The 17,497-nt window shown below is 52.3% G+C and overlaps 2 protein-coding genes across 24 annotated transcripts in view; both read left to right on the plus strand.

Moving 5' to 3' along the window:
• Positions 1-8,757, plus strand: part of CAMK2G (calcium/calmodulin dependent protein kinase II gamma) — a 53,786-nt gene extending 45,029 nt beyond the window's left edge. For 11 of the 18 annotated variants that reach the window (XM_080823466.1, XM_080823452.1, XM_080823455.1 and 8 more), the window contains 5 exons: positions 666-714; positions 4,069-4,144; positions 4,457-4,551; positions 6,049-6,293; positions 6,739-8,757. In XM_080823466.1, the coding sequence (XP_080679592.1) occupies positions 666-714; positions 4,069-4,144; positions 4,457-4,551; positions 6,049-6,281 (453 nt within the window). In that variant the 3' untranslated portion in view covers positions 6,282-6,293; positions 6,739-8,757. Of the gene's footprint in view, positions 1-665; positions 715-1,923; positions 2,038-4,068; positions 4,145-4,456; positions 4,560-6,048; positions 6,294-6,738 lie in introns of all 18 variants that reach the window. The other 7 variants (XM_080823459.1, XM_080823463.1, XM_080823460.1 and 4 more) reach the window with 3 other exon arrangements.
• Positions 8,758-9,368: 611 nt separating this feature from the next.
• On the plus strand, positions 9,369-17,486 carry NDST2 (N-deacetylase and N-sulfotransferase 2). 6 transcript variants are annotated; one of them, XM_080822524.1, is made up of 15 exons: positions 9,369-9,508; positions 10,160-10,297; positions 11,743-13,084; positions 13,277-13,364; positions 13,680-13,834; positions 14,020-14,205; positions 14,472-14,600; positions 14,733-14,915; positions 15,009-15,105; positions 15,482-15,605; positions 15,734-15,908; positions 16,100-16,270; positions 16,378-16,487; positions 16,659-16,761; positions 16,858-17,486. In XM_080822524.1, the coding sequence occupies exons 3-15, from the start codon at positions 12,080-12,082 to the stop codon at positions 16,981-16,983; spliced, it is 2,652 nt and encodes an 883-aa protein (XP_080678650.1). In that variant the 5' UTR covers positions 9,369-9,508; positions 10,160-10,297; positions 11,743-12,079; the 3' UTR covers positions 16,984-17,486. The 6 variants fall into 6 exon arrangements, with proteins under 6 accessions (XP_080678650.1, XP_080678655.1, XP_080678651.1 ...); XM_080822529.1 differs by lacking the exon at positions 9,369-9,508 and having other exon boundaries at positions 10,239-10,297; positions 12,421-13,084; XM_080822525.1 differs by lacking the exons at positions 9,369-9,508; positions 10,160-10,297 and having other exon boundaries at positions 11,769-13,084; positions 16,151-16,270.
• Positions 17,487-17,497: the final 11 nt, after the last annotated feature.

Below are 17,497 nucleotides of genomic sequence, written 5' to 3' on the forward strand. Positions count from 1 at the left end.
GTGGATAGAGCATGTGAATCTCCAGCACAGGGTGGCGCATTTGAGGCCCACATTGGATATAGAGATTGCGTCAACATAAAATCTTAAAAAAAAAAAAAAAATGAAGAGAAGAGATAGGAGACAGGAGGTAGGACTGACAGAGCTGAATTTAGATTGGATGATTAAGATATAAGGGAAAGAAAACCAAGATTCAACCTAGAATCAAACCTAGAAGAGGACTCTAACTTTTTTTTTTTTTTAATTTTTTTTTTTTTTTTAAGATTTTATTTATTTATTTGACAGACAGAGATCACAAGTAGGCAGAGAGGCAGGCAGAGAGAGAGGGAAGCAGGCTCCCCGCTGAGCAGAGAGCCCGATGCGGGACTCAATCCCAGGACCCTGAGATCATGACCCGAGCTGAAGGCAGCGGCTTAACCCACTGAGCCACCCAGGCGCCCAGGACTCTAACTTTTAACAATAGGATAGATAGTGTCATTTACTGAGTTGAGGAATACTAGGGAGGGAGTTTAGGAATTCTGTAAAAAAAGTCAGATGGCAAGGGTGAAAATCAAACCTTCTCTGATTCTTCCTTGCATCTCCTGCAGGAGTACACTCTGCTTTTGTTCTGTTTGGTTCCTCTTGTGTAGGGCCTGAGTGTATAGAATCATGTTCTTTTTGGCCTACAGGGCTCCACGGAGAGCTGCAACACCACCACAGAAGATGAAGACCTCAAAGGTAGGTGCTGGCCCTTGGTGGGGAAGGGACCCTAGCAGTGTCCCAGGTACCTTGGCCCCAATGGGCACCTGTCTTGTCTGTCCCCAGGACTGAGAATTGACTCCTTCTACTCCAGGAGAGGGCTTGGCATAAAAACTCCTTTCCATGGGCTAAGATGTGAGGTCCCTGGCTGGCCTGGCTGGGCTGGGCAAGAGGCTTCCCTTCTTTGACCCCCAAGTCTAGAATAGCTAAGCTAGACCTTTACCTGAGGCTTTCCGGGGCCAGGGCTCAGAGAATTGTCCCTGTTGCCAATAGTGGTGTGACATCCCAGTACAGGAACGTCCTGAGTCCCTGCAGAAGTAGCCCACAAATACAGTAAGTCATTAGGAGGGTGACCCACCATCCCGATTTCCCTAGGACTGAGGCGATTCCCAGGATGTGGAACTTTCAGTTTTAAAACCAGAACAGTCCTGGGCACACTGGGATCAGCGACTCTCATCACAAAGTCTTGGCATGAATGGTGGAGTCAGAACCACATTTGGCCATGTCCTGATGGTCCTGTGAGGACCACCAGCCTAAGTGTGGACCTGGCCAGAGGCCAGGGGGTGTGGGAGGGCGTGGCAGACCAGACCACCAGGAATCTGGGCTGTGCTGTTCGGTTTGGCCTCCTGGAATTGCTGCCTTTGCCATCAGTAAGTGACCCAAGGCCAGGCTCGCAGAACAGATGGAGAAATGCGGAAGGACAGAGCTGAGAGAGCACACCCAGGGGCAGTAGAGGGCCACTAAACCGTTGGGAACCAAAAAATAGAAAGCATAAACATATAAGGTAGTGAAGAATAGTACCTCTAGGGCTGCTGGGAATTGGGCCAGAGCAGTTCAGTTCTGGGGGTGCTATGGAGTAAGTGGCTCCTTCGTGGCTCTTGACTTTGTAGCCTAGCCCCCTACAACATCTTCCCTGGGAGCAGGGGTCCTTGTAACAGGCTATTTGAAGGCTCCTCTGGGAGCCGCAAGCCCAAGTCTGTGTACCTTCCTGGGGCTGTCAGCTGGGAGGCCTCTCTGGCAGAGGCGGCAGTGTGGGATGTGGTCCAGTGTCCACAGCAGCCCGAGGCGTTGCCTTGCCCCGGCTCTGCAGTGCCACGGGCTTGGGTCCTGTCTGGCTTGCTCGCTCACCTGCCTTGTTCTGTTTGTTTTGGCTGCTCTGCCTTGCCCTGCCCTGCCCTGGCTGGCTAGCTGCCCCGCTCCGCACTGGGAATGGCAGCTCGGTGCCTGAAGGACGGAGCTCCCGGGACAGAACAGCCCCCTCTGCAGGCATGCAGCCCCAGCCTTCTCTCTGCTCCTCAGCCAGTAAGTGTGAGGGAGGCACAATCTGGCTTCTGTCTCCCTGGCTCATCCTGAAGCCCCTCAGGGATCCCCAACCCCCACCCCACCCCACCCCCGAGCTGTCAGCCCAACCCAGCTGTCTGTCTAAGTAAGCTTGGGGAGCTCAGCCTCTGCTGGGTGGGGAGCTGATTGGAGGTGCTGTTAATAACAGGCAGGGGCCCCTGAGACCAGGGCCCAAAGACATAAAGAAGAGTGGGTGGAGGAACAGGGCATGGTGGGAAGGAACAGGAAGCCCCTGGGATGTTCAGTGGGCCTCGCCTCAGCAATGAGCCAGGAAGAAAGGCCGAGTCAGAAATCAGGTCAAAGGTGGTGGGAGCGGGGGTGGTGATGAAATTGCTGTAGCCAAGAAACAAGTTGGGATGTGGTGTTGCCTGAGGCTCAGCATATCAGATTAAGAGCATGAGGCTTGGGGTGAGACAGACCCCAGTTTAAATCCCAGCTACGCTACCTCTGGAAATGTGTGAAGTAGCGTACACCTCCCAGAGCCTCGGCCTCCTTATCTATGAAGTGGGAGTCAAATAGCACCTACCTCAGAGCACTGTCATGAAAAATAAATGAGATAGTAGAATGTCTTGATACGATACCTTGCTGGGTTAACGGTAGCTCATATTTATATTTTAAGTTGTGTCTGTGTAAAGAATGCCTTTGTCTGCTTCTTTTCCTTCTACCATCTATCCTTTTAGAGTTAATGAACACAATCCTCTTCACCCATAGGGCCCCAGTCAGGTCCTGCAAATGGGTTTGGTGGGGTTGGAGAGGGTGTGTATGTGTGTGTATCTGTGTGTGTGTGTACACACTTACCTGCTTGCCTCTGGGAAGTCGATAGAGCTCGTTTGTTCCCCTAACATGCTGCTTACTCCACGGAGCTGTCTCCCCGACAGTGCTGGTGGCTGTGGGGCCCCCACCTGGCTGTGTCTTTGGCTGCGCTGCCCTCTCCCAGCTGTGCCTCTTGGCTGCGCTGTTCTAATGCTCACATTAGTCTCGCAGTCTCTTGCTCCTATGAGGAGAGGCTTGTGGCCTGGGCCAGCCCGGGGCTCTGGTCAGGGTTAGCCTGAGCTCAGTCTTGAGCCCTCACTTACCCTAGCGGTGCCCCTGCTGATAGTGGTGCTCCCTGTCGGGATACAGCCAGCAGCAGTCCCTTGGCTTTGGATGGGGTGGGGGTGGGGGTCTCTGAGGCCACCAGACTGCCTGCCTATCATTCTGAACCTTGTCTTTGTTTTCTTGAGGGACACATCCTGGCATGAGAGCTGGTGTGAGATTTAGAGCTTTCCCAAGGCTCGTCCAGGGTAAATGGGAGCCATCTCCCCAGTGGGGAGCTTCATTTAAAAAAAGTGTTTATAGTTCCAAGATCCTTTATCCCAGAAAAGCCCTGTGGAGGAGATGAGCAGGGTGAAGAGAATTAAGCTTCCATCCCGAGGCTCTGTTCATCCTTTTAGCACCCTTATCCCTGGCTAGGTTCTGCTCTCAGGCTGGCTGCTGCCCAGGGCTAGGTTCTGGACCACTGAGTGAGGGCTGGGGCTGGTGTGGTGATGCTGGTAATTGAGACCTGACTGAGCCCCTTCAGGTGAGAGAAGTAAACAGGCAGTGGAAACAGCCATCTCAGGAGATGCTGCTTCGAGAGGCTGAACGTGCTGGGGATGGGATACGTGGACTCTGGGCAGAGTATTAATGATGGCCAGATTCCTCAACTGTAAAAGATAAGAATGTTTTCTTCATCCTGCTTGTTGATGGAGAGGGAGACAAAGGCTAGAGAACCGTAACTAATGGATAGGCTTCAGGAGGAGGGGGCTGTTAACTCTGTAGACAACAGAGAAGGAATGAAGAGAAAAGTGGGCTCACTCTTCCTGCGGAGGGACTTAGTGTTCAAGACAGGGAAGAGGGATGTCTTTGTCACAGAGATCACAGGGGATTCTCTGAAGGATTGGGGAGGGCTCTCTGTCACTTGGGAGCTCCCCAGTCCCAGGCAGGTAAATTGCTGGATTTTCCCCCCCTCAGTGCGAAAACAGGAGATCATTAAGATCACAGAACAACTGATTGAGGCCATCAACAATGGGGACTTTGAAGCCTACACGTGAGTAGAGACCCATTTCCTTGTGACCTAAGTCATCTCCTGAGGCCTCCTCTCCTCCCCAAAATCAACTTAGACCCTGGGAAGAGGGAAAGCCGGGCCTTGGGCACAGTGCCTGAATTAAACACCAGGCCCTTGTGCTGGGGTCTCTCCCAGGCAGATACCCTGTGATAGTACTCCACACCCCCTAAGGTCTTAGCCATCTTGTCAGGCCTAGCCCACAGCTAACCTGCTGCAGGACAGATGCCACTGACAAGAAAGAAACACAAGTCATCATCCCTGTAGGAGACTGACAGGCTGCTTTTCTTTCTGCAGGAAGATTTGCGATCCAGGCCTCACTTCCTTTGAGCCTGAGGCCCTCGGTAACCTCGTGGAGGGGATGGATTTCCATAAGTTTTACTTTGAGAATCGTGAGTGGGTTCGTGCTGCTGATATACTCCTGCCTGCCCCTTCACCCCCTTTGCCTCTGTCCCTGCTCACCTTCTCCTCTTCCCAGTTGCCCGCTTTTCCCTTATTAGACCTGCTTGGCTGCACCCTGGTCTATGCGTTTACCTCCTTGTCCCCTGAGGATGGTCTTAAACTGACACCTTTGAAGGACCTGCTCCAGAGCCCCACGTGCGCCTTCATCCTGCAGCGGCTTTGTGGCAACACTGGTTTCACAATCAGGGTCTCTATTCCTTTAAGCCTCACCTCTTTCTGTGAACACTGGAAACCACTGAGATCAGGTTGAGATGATGTCAGCAAGTAATAACGAAGCTCTCTATCTACAGGTTTCACAGTAGAGGAAAGTAAAACCAGGATAAGGATGTATAAGCAAGTACCAGGGCACTGTAGGTGATCTGTGAGATCAGAAGTTGTGGCTTGGGTCCCTCCTGAATATGGAGGGAGACAGTCCTGCCTGAGGGGCTGTGCACTCTGGACAGTTCGTGGAAGTCCCAGGGGAGAAGATGAATCACCACCTCTTCCTATCTTTCTCTCCACTCTCTAGCACCCTCCTCCTCCCTGTTTTGTTTTGTTTTGTTTTGTTTTGTTTTTTTCCTTTTCTTTCCTGCTTTATCCTAGGCCTTCCCCATCCTGCCCCAAGTTTTATTTTGTCACTGTTTTCTCTACTAACTACCATCCTCTCCCTGTCTCAGCTGCAATGTAAGCCTTTGACTATCTAAGTAATTCTGTTAGCCAGAAGCAGTTTCAGAGTTTATAGAAGCCCTAGAGTGGGTCTCAGGTAGCCCCTATCCAACATCTGAAATGAATTAAAATGTGAATCTCATTTAAACCAATTCAATCTGCCGTGTTTGCTGATAATGGCAATACAACTTCTTTTGGCTTTCCCCCAGAAGAACCTGGGAACCCTGGGAGTATCCTGAGCTTGGTGCTTTGGTGATTCTATTTTAACTTCGGACATTTTTTTTTTTTTTTCTGAATCACAAATGCACTTTGAAATCTTAAGCTCTGGATTTTGCTCTGCAGCCAGTTAGGGACAAGCCAACCCTTATGAAATCTAAACATCAGCCTGGAAGAGTGGAAAGATCTTAGGCTTTAGTTAAGAGTCAGCTGGTCCTGAGTTCAAATGTTGTGTGATTTGAGCAAATTACTTACCCTCCTTGAGCCTGTTTCATTTCTTATAATAAATACTGACCAAGAAATATAGCTTATGTATGTAAAAACCCCCAGCACAATGTCTGATTAAAGTAGCAGTTGCTATTATCATCGTTCTCCACCTCTTTCTTCCTTTTGGATAACTGAGACTAATGTTCTGGGATTTCCTGGCCTCTGGTGTGTGGGGGACTTAGAGACTCCCAGAATGGTTGCTGGAGAGAGGGTGAGACCCAGAAGCGCAGGCTGGGAGGGAAATCAGTGCCCAGGCCTGACGCCCTCCTGCCTCCCACACTCTGCCTTGCCCCCTGCAGTTCTGTCCAAGAACAGCAAGCCCATCCACACCACCATCCTGAACCCGCACGTCCACGTGATCGGGGAGGACGCAGCTTGCATCGCCTACATCCGCCTCACCCAGTACATCGATGGGCAGGGTCGGCCTCGCACCAGCCAGTCGGAGGAGACCCGGGTCTGGCACCGCCGGGATGGCAAGTGGCTCAATGTCCACTATCACTGCTCAGGAGCCCCTGCCGCACCGCTGCAGTGAGCTCAGCCACAGGTGCACCTGGTAGGGGGGCGAGGAAGGGGACAGATGGGATCAGAGAAGGAAGAGGAGGTTGAAAAGTGGCACTGGGGGAGGAGACGTGGACCGTCCCAGGGGAGTGGCAGAGGCCGTCAGACAGACTTAGGTCTGGCTCCAGAACTCCGAGTTGAGTGACTTTGGGCAGGTGATTTCCCTACCCTAAGCTTCAGTTTCTTTAACTGTCAAAAAAGAGAGAGAAAGAGAGAGTGGTACCTGCTTCATTGAGGATTAAATAAGATACTCCTAAGCGAAGCATTTGCTCAGCAAATGTGAAGCGATGTTATATTTAAATGCTAGCTTCTCCCCCATCCTCCACCTTCTCAGGCAGACTTGGCCACGTGTGTCATGCGTTGAAGTCCCCGGAACTCATCTGTGTGCTTATTGTCCTTTGTTCTGTTACCACATCTGTCCTCTTTGACAGGGGCATTAGGAGATCCCAGCCGGAGGTCAAACCTTCGCAGCCAGTGGCTCTGGAGGGCCTGAGTGACAGCGGCAGTCCTGTTCGTTTGAGGTTTAAAACAATTAAATTACAAAGCGGCAGCAGCCAATGCACGCCCCTGCATGCAGCCCTCCCGCCCGCCCTTCGTGTCTGTCTCTGCTGTACCGAGGTGTTTTTTACATTTAAGAAAAAAAAAAAGAAAAAAAGATTGTTTTTAAAAAAAAAAAATGGAATCCATACCATGATGCGTTTTAAAACCACCGATGGCCCTTGGGCTGGCAAGAAGGCAGGAGTTTGTGTGACACCCGTCCTGGCATGAGCAGCCGGCTCACCTGCCAGCCCTGAAGAGGTGAGCTCGGCCTCTGGCCTCCGTGGACCCAGGGGACCAGGCGAGAAATCTGACAGAGCTCTGGGGGCTGTGATGTGACTGCAGCCCCTGAGGTGGCCTGCCTGCCCCAGGTCTAGGAACGGACTTCTTCTGAACTTGCATAGCACCTAGAATGAGGCTGATGAGAACATCGTGGCCATCAGACCTACCTGGGAGAGAACACAGAGCTCCCAGCCTGCTGTGGAGGCAGCTGAGAAGCAGTGACCTCGGGACTGAGGGCCTGGACGTTGCTGTACTGTTTCGTTTAGTGTAGAAGGGAAGAGAATTGGTGCTGAAGTGTGTCCGCTGCAAACCAGATGAGAAACCTCGTGTTAGTCTGACATGTACTCACTTACTCATCCATTTCTCTAGGATGCACAATGCACGTGGGCCCTGATACTGAGGCCCCATACCTGCAGCTGGGAAGAGGGAGGGGTTGCTGCTTTGCTTTGTGTTTGTTTTCTTATAACTTAGCAAGGAGAGAGCCAGGCCCTGGCCAGGGCTCCCCTTGCTGCCTTTGGCGGTTCTGTTTCTGTGCTGATTTGGACCATCTTTGTCTTGCCTTTTCATGGTGGTGGTCCCCATGCTGACCCTCATCTGGGCCTGGGCCCTCTGCCAAGTGCCCCTGTGGGATGGGAGGAGTGAGGCAGCGGGATTGAGTTGATGGTTGTTTCTATGCATTCAGGCTGCACTCAGGACTGCCTCCCTTCTTACTCTTCCCTTGCTGCACGTCCATCTCTTTTCCTGTCTTTGAGACTGACCTGACTGCTCTAGCAAGAAGAGGTGTTCTCTTTAAAGAGGCTTCTCTACTGACCAACTGAAGTATATGACTTACTGCTGGACAATCTGCATGGGCATCACCCCCCCATACCTGCATGTACCCAAAAAAGGTGTCCAGAGCCAAGGCTCCTACATTCATTGTCCCTCTTTGTGCTCAAGGAGTTCCATTCCAGGAGAGAAAGATCTATACTCTAAGCAGTTAAGAGAGAAGATAATGGAGGAGCAATTGGTCATGGCCTCGGTTTCCCCAAAACAACTGTGCAGACTTATCTGCACAAATATCTGCACTATTGGGGGAAAGGTGGGTAAACCCCAGCTTCCTGGACTACATGTAGGAGGCACAGGAGCTGGGAGAAGAGGCAAAGCTACAGACTTACGTTGGAGCCAGCTGAGAAGAGAGCAAACTCACAGGTGCTGGTGCTTGGGTTTAGCCAGGCTCCTCTGAGCACCTCATGCATGCCTCAGCCCCTGGGCCCTGGCCCTTTCTTGCCCTGCAGCCTGCAGTACCAGCACGCAGACGCCTTCACCACAGGGTTTGGTTTTGCTGGCTTGAAGACAAACGGTCTTAGAGTTCATTAAGACCCATAGCTTCATATGGCTGCTCCAGCCCCACTTCTTAGCATTCTTACTCCTCTTCTGGGGCTAATGTCAGCATCTATAGATAATAGACTATTAAAAAAAAATCACCTTTTAAACAGGAAATGGAAGGCATTTGATGCAGAATTTTTGCATGATGACATAGAAATAATTTAAAAATAGTTAGTGTTTGTTCTGAATGTTGGTAGATCCTTCATAGCTTTGTTACAATGAAACCTTGAACTGAAGATATTTAATAAAATAACCTTTAAACAGTCCATTGTGTTACTGCTGTTGGAGGCTTATAGCCAAAGGCTTAAGAGTTTAGCAGCCTGGGTTACAAGGCTTCAGATGGAGAGATGTAGCTTCTCCCACTCCCTTGGGGCCCATTTTAGAAGAAAACTTGCTCATAAACTCATCGGCCTCCAATCGGCCCACCCGGCTGCAGAGATGAGTTGCGGGTGGGGGGGGGGTGGGGGTGGGGGAAAGCTGCGGGCCCTTCACTGGTGGGCCAGGGGTCTCGCCCCGCCCCCGGGCCCCGCCCGCGTCAAGGGCTGCCCCGCCCCCCGGCCCCTCAGTGGGCCGACTCGGCTCCCCCTCCGCTGGGCTGAGTGGACGAGCCCGCAGCCTGGGCCCGCCCCTGCCCGGGGAGTCGCGGCGCCCGACGCTCGCCAGACTGTGCCACCGGGCGGGGAGGAGGGGGTGCGCCTCTGCGGGCGGGGCGCGCAGCCCACCGTCCCGGAGGCCGAGGTTCCACAGAGCGCTGCGGAGGACCGTTCGGCTGCGCGGCACCTCGGCAGTGCGGCTGCGAGGCCCGGACTCTGAGGGGACGTGAGCTGGCGCCGCGAGCGGCAGCGCGCCGCCTCCCCCCTGGGTGGGAGCGGTAGTTGGGCCCGGCTGCGGCAGAGCGTTCGCTCGGAGATGGCGGAGCCGCCGCGACGCGGCCCGAGGCCCCGAGAGCTGGGAAGCCGGGCAGCCCCGGGACGCGGCGGAGCCCGGGGCCAGCGGGGACGCCGCCTAGTCCGCCGGGTGAGCCGCCCTTGAGGGTAACCACCCCCACTCAGAGTGTGGCCCCCACCCACGGTTCCCGCAGTTCCTCCCCTCACAGACTTCCTCTCACTGTAGCCACCATAACCACCCGCGGGGTTGTCCTGGGCGGCCCCCAGTGCGGCCCAGAGCGCCCCGGTCGTGCGTCCCTTCCACTAGCCTCCCTCGGAGTGGCCTCACTGCCCTCAGTACGGGGCTCCTCCTCCCCTTCGTGCTCTCCCAGCCCAGCGCCTGCCTCGATGTCACGTCAGGCTCTCCTCACCGCGTCCCTTGCCTGGTCCCCATCCAGCGCTCCCTTCATATCCACCTGTGATCTCATGTTCCCCCTCAGCAGGTACCCCCCCCCCGGGGTGCCAACCCCGCATTCCCGTGTCGCGGCTGGGTACCCCCTCCTCCCACGGCGTCTGCACTGCTTGTCTCCCCGCGCGGGGCCCCCAGCCCTGCATTCCCCAGTCCTTATCACTGGTGCCGTCGCCCAGCCCGGGCCTGGGTGACCCCTTTGGTTTCTGCCTCAGAAACCTCCCGCTGTTGCCCACGGGTACAGCATCCCCTACCCCGCGTTCCTATCCCATCCCACACTTTACCCCATAGTTCCCTCAGCGCCCCTTCCCTGAATATTGCTGCTGCTTCTAGGTGTGAAGCCAACATGCAGTGGTTTAAGAGCCCCGGCTGTGGAGCTTGACAGGCCTGACTTTGAATCCCAGTTCTTCCACTGACTGAGCTGTGTGATCCTGGGCAAGTTTCTAAGCTTCTCTGGACCTCAGATTACTCGTATGTAAAATGGGGGTAATAACAGTCTCTACCTTTACCTACCTCCCAGGGCTGATGTGAGCATTAAACATATGGGAAGCTCTTAGAAGAATGTCGGACAAAGAGTAAACTGTCAGTAACTATTTACTGCTATTCTTAACATTAAGGGGTGAGATACCCTGAGTGTCTCACCTCAGTGATGACTTTGCACTACTGTGTTTCCCCCCAGGAGTTTCCTTTACCTCTTACGATTCACCCCTTTCCATCACCATTTTGATCCTCTCCTAGCTTGCTTTTCACATCAGTTAATTTGACCCAGGCCAAAGCTGAACTGTTTTTAAATTGTCTCTCTCAATTCTGAGGAACCCTGTCTCTGCCTAATCACCCCTGAGATGTGTATGTCTGGGAGGGGGTAGTAGAGAAGGATTGCCAGCCACTGCCCTTACTAGGAATGGCTAAGCTGGAGAGAGCAATGATACAGCTTCTAGAAGCAGTCTGTCTATTGAAGAAAACAGTCTTCAAAATTAGGTCTCCCTGAAACTGTTTTCTGATCACATTGTCCTTACCCGTCTCTTATTGGTTGGATATGACTTAAGCTCCTGTTGCTCTCATCCAGCCCCACACAGTTTGCTCTGTTTTTTTGTAACGGGATTCAGTCCCTCATATCTCCACAGGCTGGCTCAGAACCTTTCTGAGCTGTTCAGCGATGGGATATAGTATCACCAAGGCTGAGTTAGGAAGGAAAACTGAGGTGACAGGGAGAGGGACTCTGGACTCAGAGCTTATCTTAGACCCCAGTGATGTGGCCTGCCCTGGGGGTACATTTTTATCACCTGTGCAGGTGAGGTGAAGGGCAGGGGATGAGTATTTTTCGAAAGCCATGGAAAATAGAGTCCCCAGGTTCTGGGTTTGGAAGCGAATAGAATGATTAGCTAGCAGCATTTCTCTGGTCTCTTCAGCAACCCCCACCATAGTGTCCTCCTGACTGCAAGTTCGTTAGTGCTTTTAACTTGTGATGTTGGGTTTGATTGATGAGGAAGATTAACAGACTCATGAGTTTCCTCTTATCTGATATTTCGTTGGAGCACGGGACTTGTGGGTCTTTCCGTCCTTCCTCCCAGGCTGACCACTGACCCAACTGCTCAGTCGTGGGCTGGAAACTTCTTTCAGAGCAGGTTCATTTTCAGCCTCCTGGGCTGTTTGGTCTCTTGCTGGTGGAAGATTTGTTCCCTTCCAACCCTTGGATATACTCCTCAGGAAGGAGAATTTAGACACTATTCTAAGAAAGGGAACAAGCTATGAAGTGAAGGTATGAGACTCAAGATTGTGGTGTTCTTCTACAGGAGCTTTTTTTTTTTTTTTTCCTCGGGGAGAACAGATCATCCCGTTAGCAGGAGGTAAGAGAGATGGGTGAAGAGGGGAATGGATGAACGAAGTAACCCTTGATTTCTCTGTCTTACAAATAGTGAGAGCAGAGATGATGAACTTTGTTGACCTCTGATGTGAGGAGCTCAGCAGGACCGAGAGTGGAGCCTGGCTAGATTTGCATCCTGAAGCCATGGACCAGGGGGCCATGGTGACCTGATATCAATGGACTTTGTCCAGTTGCCCCTCGTTGCCCCTTCTAACTCCCCTACGCTAAAAGTAAGGGAACTTGACTGCAACTTTTCAGGGAACTGACCCTGAGGAAATCCTTTTCCCTTGTTTTTCTATCCTTCTACCCTCCTGTGAGAGCCCCAGCCCACAGAACTCCTACCTCCCATCCCCTGAGGTAGTCCCCATCCCTACTTCCCTTTCCCCGCCATGCTTAAGCTGTGGAAGGTGGTACGCCCAGCTCGGCAGCTGGAACTGCACCGCCTCATACTGCTGCTGATCGCGTTCAGTCTGGGCTCCATGGGCTTCCTGGCTTACTATGTATCCACCAGCCCCAAGGCCAAGGAGCCCTTGCCCCTGCCCTTGGGAGACTGCAGCAGTGGTGGGGCAGCTGGCCCTGGCCCTGCACGTCCTCCAGTCCCACCACGGCCCCCCAGGCCACCAGAGACAGCACGAACTGAACCTGTGGTCCTTGTGTTTGTGGAGAGTGCATACTCACAGCTGGGGCAGGAGATTGTGGCCATCTTGGAGTCTAGTCGTTTTCGTTACAGCACCGAGCTAGCACCTGGCCGAGGGGACATGCCTACACTGACTGATCATACCCGTGGCCGCTATGTCTTGGTCATTTATGAAAACCTTCTCAAGTATGTCAACCTGGATGCCTGGAGTCGGGAACTGCTAGACCGGTACTGTGTGGAATATGGTGTGGGCATCATTGGCTTTTTCCGAGCCCATGAACATAGCCTACTGAGTGCCCAGCTCAAGGGCTTTCCCCTTTTCCTACACTCAAATTTGGGGCTCCGGGACTACCAGGTGAATCCTTCTGCCCCCCTACTGCATCTCACACGCCCTAGCCGCCTGGAACCTGGGCCACTGCCTGGTGATGACTGGACCATCTTCCAATCCAATCATAGCACATATGAACCAGTGCTTCTTGCCAGCCTTCGGCCAGCTGAGCCCCCTGTGCCAGCACCAGTGCCTCGCCGGACCCGGCTTCCCACCGTCATACAGGACCTGGGGCTTCATGATGGCATCCAGCGGGTGCTCTTTGGCCATGGCCTTTCCTTCTGGCTCCACAAACTTGTTTTTGTTGATGCTGTTGCGTACCTTACTGGCAAGCGCCTCTGCCTAGACCTTGACCGTTACATCTTGGTGGACATCGATGACATCTTTGTGGGCAAAGAAGGTACCCGCATGAAGGTGGCTGATGTTGAGGTCAGTCTTTTTCCTGACTCAAAAGTTTCTTTCCTCAGAAGCTGTTTCACGCTCTGTCCTTTCAGACTCCCTTGACTCAGCTTGTCATGGGTATTAATCCCTGCCCTTTTCAGTCAGGGAGAGCATCACTTTTCATTTTTCTCCTACGTAGTCTGCTCTCATGATCTCTCATGTTCCTGCTACCCTTCCCAGGCTCTGTTGACCACCCAGAACAAGCTCAGGACCTTAGTCCCCAACTTCACCTTCAACTTGGGCTTCTCGGGCAAGTTCTATCATACTGGTAAGTGTATGCTCCTGCTCCCTCAGCCTATCAAGCTTAGTTTGATCTGTCCCCTCACTGTTCATCTTCCTAGGCAGAGAAGTTGGAGGAAAGGGTCAGGGCTTGGGGCCCAAAAGTTGTGAGGAGCTAGCGGTGGGTATGAATTTAGGTTAGCATGGGTGGCTGGAGAGCAAGTCAGCAGAGGGGGCAAATCGGCTTAGGTAGTCAGAGGTCAGCAGTCTTGTCCCGAGAATGGGAGGTGGTCAGTATTATTACAGAACAGAGGAGGGCACATGGCCTGACTGGCTGTGGTCAGTGGTCAGTGTGTGATCATAGGGACAGAGGAGGAGGATGCAGGGGACGACATGCTGCTGAAACACCGCAAAGAGTTCTGGTGGTTCCCCCACATGTGGAGCCACATGCAGCCGCACCTGTTCCACAATCGCTCCGTGCTGGCTGACCAGATGAGGCTCAACAAACAGTTTGCTCTGGTGAGACCCTTGGATCTCTTTCCTATACTTTTTCCCAGAGATAATGCTTCCTTTTCAACCTTCCCCTAATGGGGTACCCTCTCCCTACCCTGTCCATTTTTCTTTCTGTGGAGGCATCCCCACCCTCTTTACCCTCTACTCCCTGAACCTCACCAGGTCCTGGTGAGAGTCTATGCCATTCCCAGGAGCATGGGATTCCCACGGATCTGGGGTATGCTGTGGCCCCCCACCACTCGGGTGTGTACCCCATCCACACGCAGCTCTATGAGGCCTGGAAATCTGTGTGGGGCATCCAGGTGACCAGCACTGAGGAGTATCCTCATCTCCGCCCTGCCCGCTACCGCCGTGGCTTCATTCACAATGGCATTATGGTGAGGGACCCTCGATACAAACTTGAATCAAACTCCTATGTTTAGACAGCCACCAACCTGCATTGTCCTATGTCCTGTCAACTTCTAGTCCAAGTTCACTTAATAAGGGGTAGAGGGATAAAAGTTATAATGCACATAGTAAGTTCTATTGGTATAAGTCAGTCCTCTGCAAACCCAGGGAATCCTGATGCTGTAGGGACTTTTGTCCCTTACCTACTTTTCGTTCCACCTTTCAAATCCCATCTGTCTCTTTTCCTGCTTTCTAGGTACTGCCACGGCAGACATGTGGCCTCTTCACTCATACAATCTTCTATAATGAATATCCTGGAGGCTCTCGTGAACTAGACCGGAGCATCCGAGGTGGAGAGCTCTTTCTAACAGTGCTGCTTAATCCGGTAAGGTGCTGAGAGGAAGGGCTAGAAGACTGGCAAGCCAAAGTGTATATAGGCTAGGACCTTTGCTTTCCAAGCCTGATTCAGAGGTGCGGTAGGCTCTCCCACTTCTGACATGCAGGCACCCCCTTGCAGATCAGCATTTTTATGACCCATCTGTCCAATTATGGAAATGATCGGCTGGGCCTATATACATTTGAGAGCCTGGTGCGCTTCCTCCAATGCTGGACACGGCTGCGCCTGCAGACCCTTCCTCCTGTCCCTCTTGCACAAAAGTACTTTGAACTGTTTCCTCAAGAACGGAGCCCCCTTTGGCAGGTACGGATGGAGCTCTGGCTGATGAGAGAGACATGCTAAGGGTGGTAAGGGTTGAAGGAAAATTAGATATCTGATTCTTTGCCTCACTTTCAGAATCCCTGTGATGACAAGAGACACAAAGATATCTGGTCCAAGGAGAAAACCTGTGATCGGCTCCCCAAGTTCCTCATTGTGGGACCCCAGAAGACAGGTGAATCATCTCTAGCTAACTATTCTTGCCCTGCCTTAAGCCCAAAGGATTCTTTGGCCAAAGAACTCCCTTCTCGTACGCACCCCTCCTTATTCCAGTCTCCTGAGACAGTGATTCTTAATTCTGGTGGTACCTCAGAATCATCTGTGGATTTTTTTTTTTTTTTTTAAAGATCCACCAGTGATTCTGATACAGTCAAGGCTGAGAACTACTATTTTAACCCTTCCTTGGGCCTTTCTCAGTCCTTCCTTCTCTCACTGTAGTTTGTCCAAAGGGGCTATTACTACCCAGAGTAGTTATTTTCTCACCTCCTTAAAGTTCATGTTGTTGACCTGGCTGCTCTCCCACAATAGTTTGGACTTTCTCTCCCTTTTAGGGACCACAGCTATTCACTTCTTCCTGAGCCTGCACCCAGCTGTGACTAGCAGCTTCCCTAGCCCCAGCACCTTTGAGGAGATTCAGTTCTTCAACGGCCCTAATTACCACAAGGGCATTGATTGGTGAGACTGAGACCCCTTGGAATGCTTCTCAGAGGAACACTCCCTTCCCCACCCAATACCCCATTCCAGCTTCCACTAGCGCAGCTTACTCTGCAAATTATCTGCCTCATATCTGTACTACTTCCTAGGTATATGGACTTCTTCCCTGTCCCTTCCAATGCCAGCACTGACTTTCTATTTGAAAAAAGTGCCACCTACTTTGACTCAGAGGTTGTACCACGTCGGGGGGCTGCCCTCTTGCCACGAGCCAAGATCATCACTGTGCTCACCAACCCTGCTGACAGGGCCTACTCCTGGTATCAGGTGAGCCTGAAACTAGGGCTACCTTAGGGCTTAAGGGAGATGGTGACGGCTAGACAGGAAGCAAGAAGGTAGGGAAACTAAACCAGTTGCTTTGGGGAAGGATTCCTATGCTGTTTATTCACTAGATCAAGAGTAGGGCAGAATAATTGTCACATCACCCATCCCTTCCCTTCCTATTCCTTGTCCTTCAGCACCAGCGGGCACATGGAGACCCAGTTGCTCTGAATTATACCTTCTACCAGGTGATTTCAGCCTCCTCTCAGGCCCCTCTGGCGCTTCGCTCCCTGCAGAACCGCTGCCTTGTCCCTGGCTACTATTCTACACATCTGCAGCGCTGGCTGACTTACTACCCCTCTGGACAGGTATGATCCCCCAGTAGCCCTTGTTAGGGTCCCCCTTCCCCTCCTCTTCCCCTTCAGCCTAGAGGCTTCTAAGGAATACAGAGGGAACGACATCCCTGTCCCTTTAGTTGCTGATTGTGGATGGGCAAGAGCTGCGTTCCAACCCAGCTGCCTCAATGGAGAGCATCCAGAAGTTCCTGGGTATCACACCCTTTCTGAACTACACACGGACCCTCAGGTGGGAGAGTATGACCCAGGGGAGGAGGAATCTGGGGGAAATGGGGAAGCAGGTTGACCATGTCTGCTTGGAAGAGACATGTGTACCTATGAGCTGGGAGAGGTAGTGTACATTTATGGGGTTTGAATTTCCTTTCTCCCTACCAACTAGTAGCCTCTTCCTGTTGAGCAGATTTGATGAAGATAAAGGATTCTGGTGCCAGGGACTTGAAGGTGGTAAGACTCGCTGTCTAGGCAAGAGCAAAGGCCGAAGGTATCCAGATATGGACACTGAGGTGAGTAAAGCCTGGGACAAGGTATCCCTCTCTGCCTCTAAAACCTTATCCTTGTCCCACTCCTTACCATTTCTGCCTCCATTTTCCTCCTATTAGTCCCGCCTTTTTCTTATGGATTTTTTCCGGAACCACAATTTGGATCTATCGAAGCTGCTAAGCCGGCTTGGACGGCCAGTGCCCTCATGGCTTCGGGAAGAACTGCAACATTCCAGTCTGGGCTGATGTCTGGGCCTCCTGTACCAGCAGAAGCCCCCTGCTTCCCTAAAGGGCAAGCCCAGAGCAGGGCCCACAAGGGGGATTAGTGGCCCAGCCCCTACCCCTTCTACCTCAGTGGCCCCGAGGCCTGGGATGGCGGAGAAGGGAAGGGAAGTCCTTTCCCATAGCTCTGGGGTCTTCTAAAGGGGCTTCCTTTGATACCCCACATCATGGTACTAGGCACCTTTGACCCATGGTCTTGGAAGGTGGGCAGGAATGAAAGGGTCCAGGCAGGGTGTAGAGGAACATATTAATCCAGTGATTTCCCTCTTCATCCTCAGCAGTACATCTATACCTTACTGTGGGAGGGACCCCCTACTGTGGGATCAATGGGATCTACCTGTGGCCCGGCCTCCCTACTGTCATTCACATTGAATGGGGATGAGGCTGGACAGTGGCTCATAGAGCTAAGTATGAGCCCTAGCTGTGGGCTAGAAATGTCCTTAATAAACATCCTTATTTTTCTGTTTTGTCTGCCTCA

This window comes from Martes martes (genome assembly GCF_963455335.1).
Source record: "Martes martes genome assembly, chromosome: 14".
Classification (NCBI taxonomy): Eukaryota; Metazoa; Chordata; class Mammalia; order Carnivora; family Mustelidae; genus Martes; species Martes martes.

Bases quoted from the DNA above. Each gene is read 5' to 3' on its own strand.
- NDST2 (XM_080822524.1), top strand. From the start codon at position 12,080: ATGCTTAAGCTGTGGAAGGTGGTACGCCCAGCTCGGCAGCTGGAACTG. The intron at 13,085-13,276 runs GTCAGTCTTTTT...TACCCTTCCCAG, and splicing joins TGAAGGTGGCTGATGTTGAG to GCTCTGTTGACCACCCAGAA. The intron at 15,909-16,099 runs GTGAGCCTGAAA...CTTGTCCTTCAG, and splicing joins GGGCCTACTCCTGGTATCAG to CACCAGCGGGCACATGGAGA.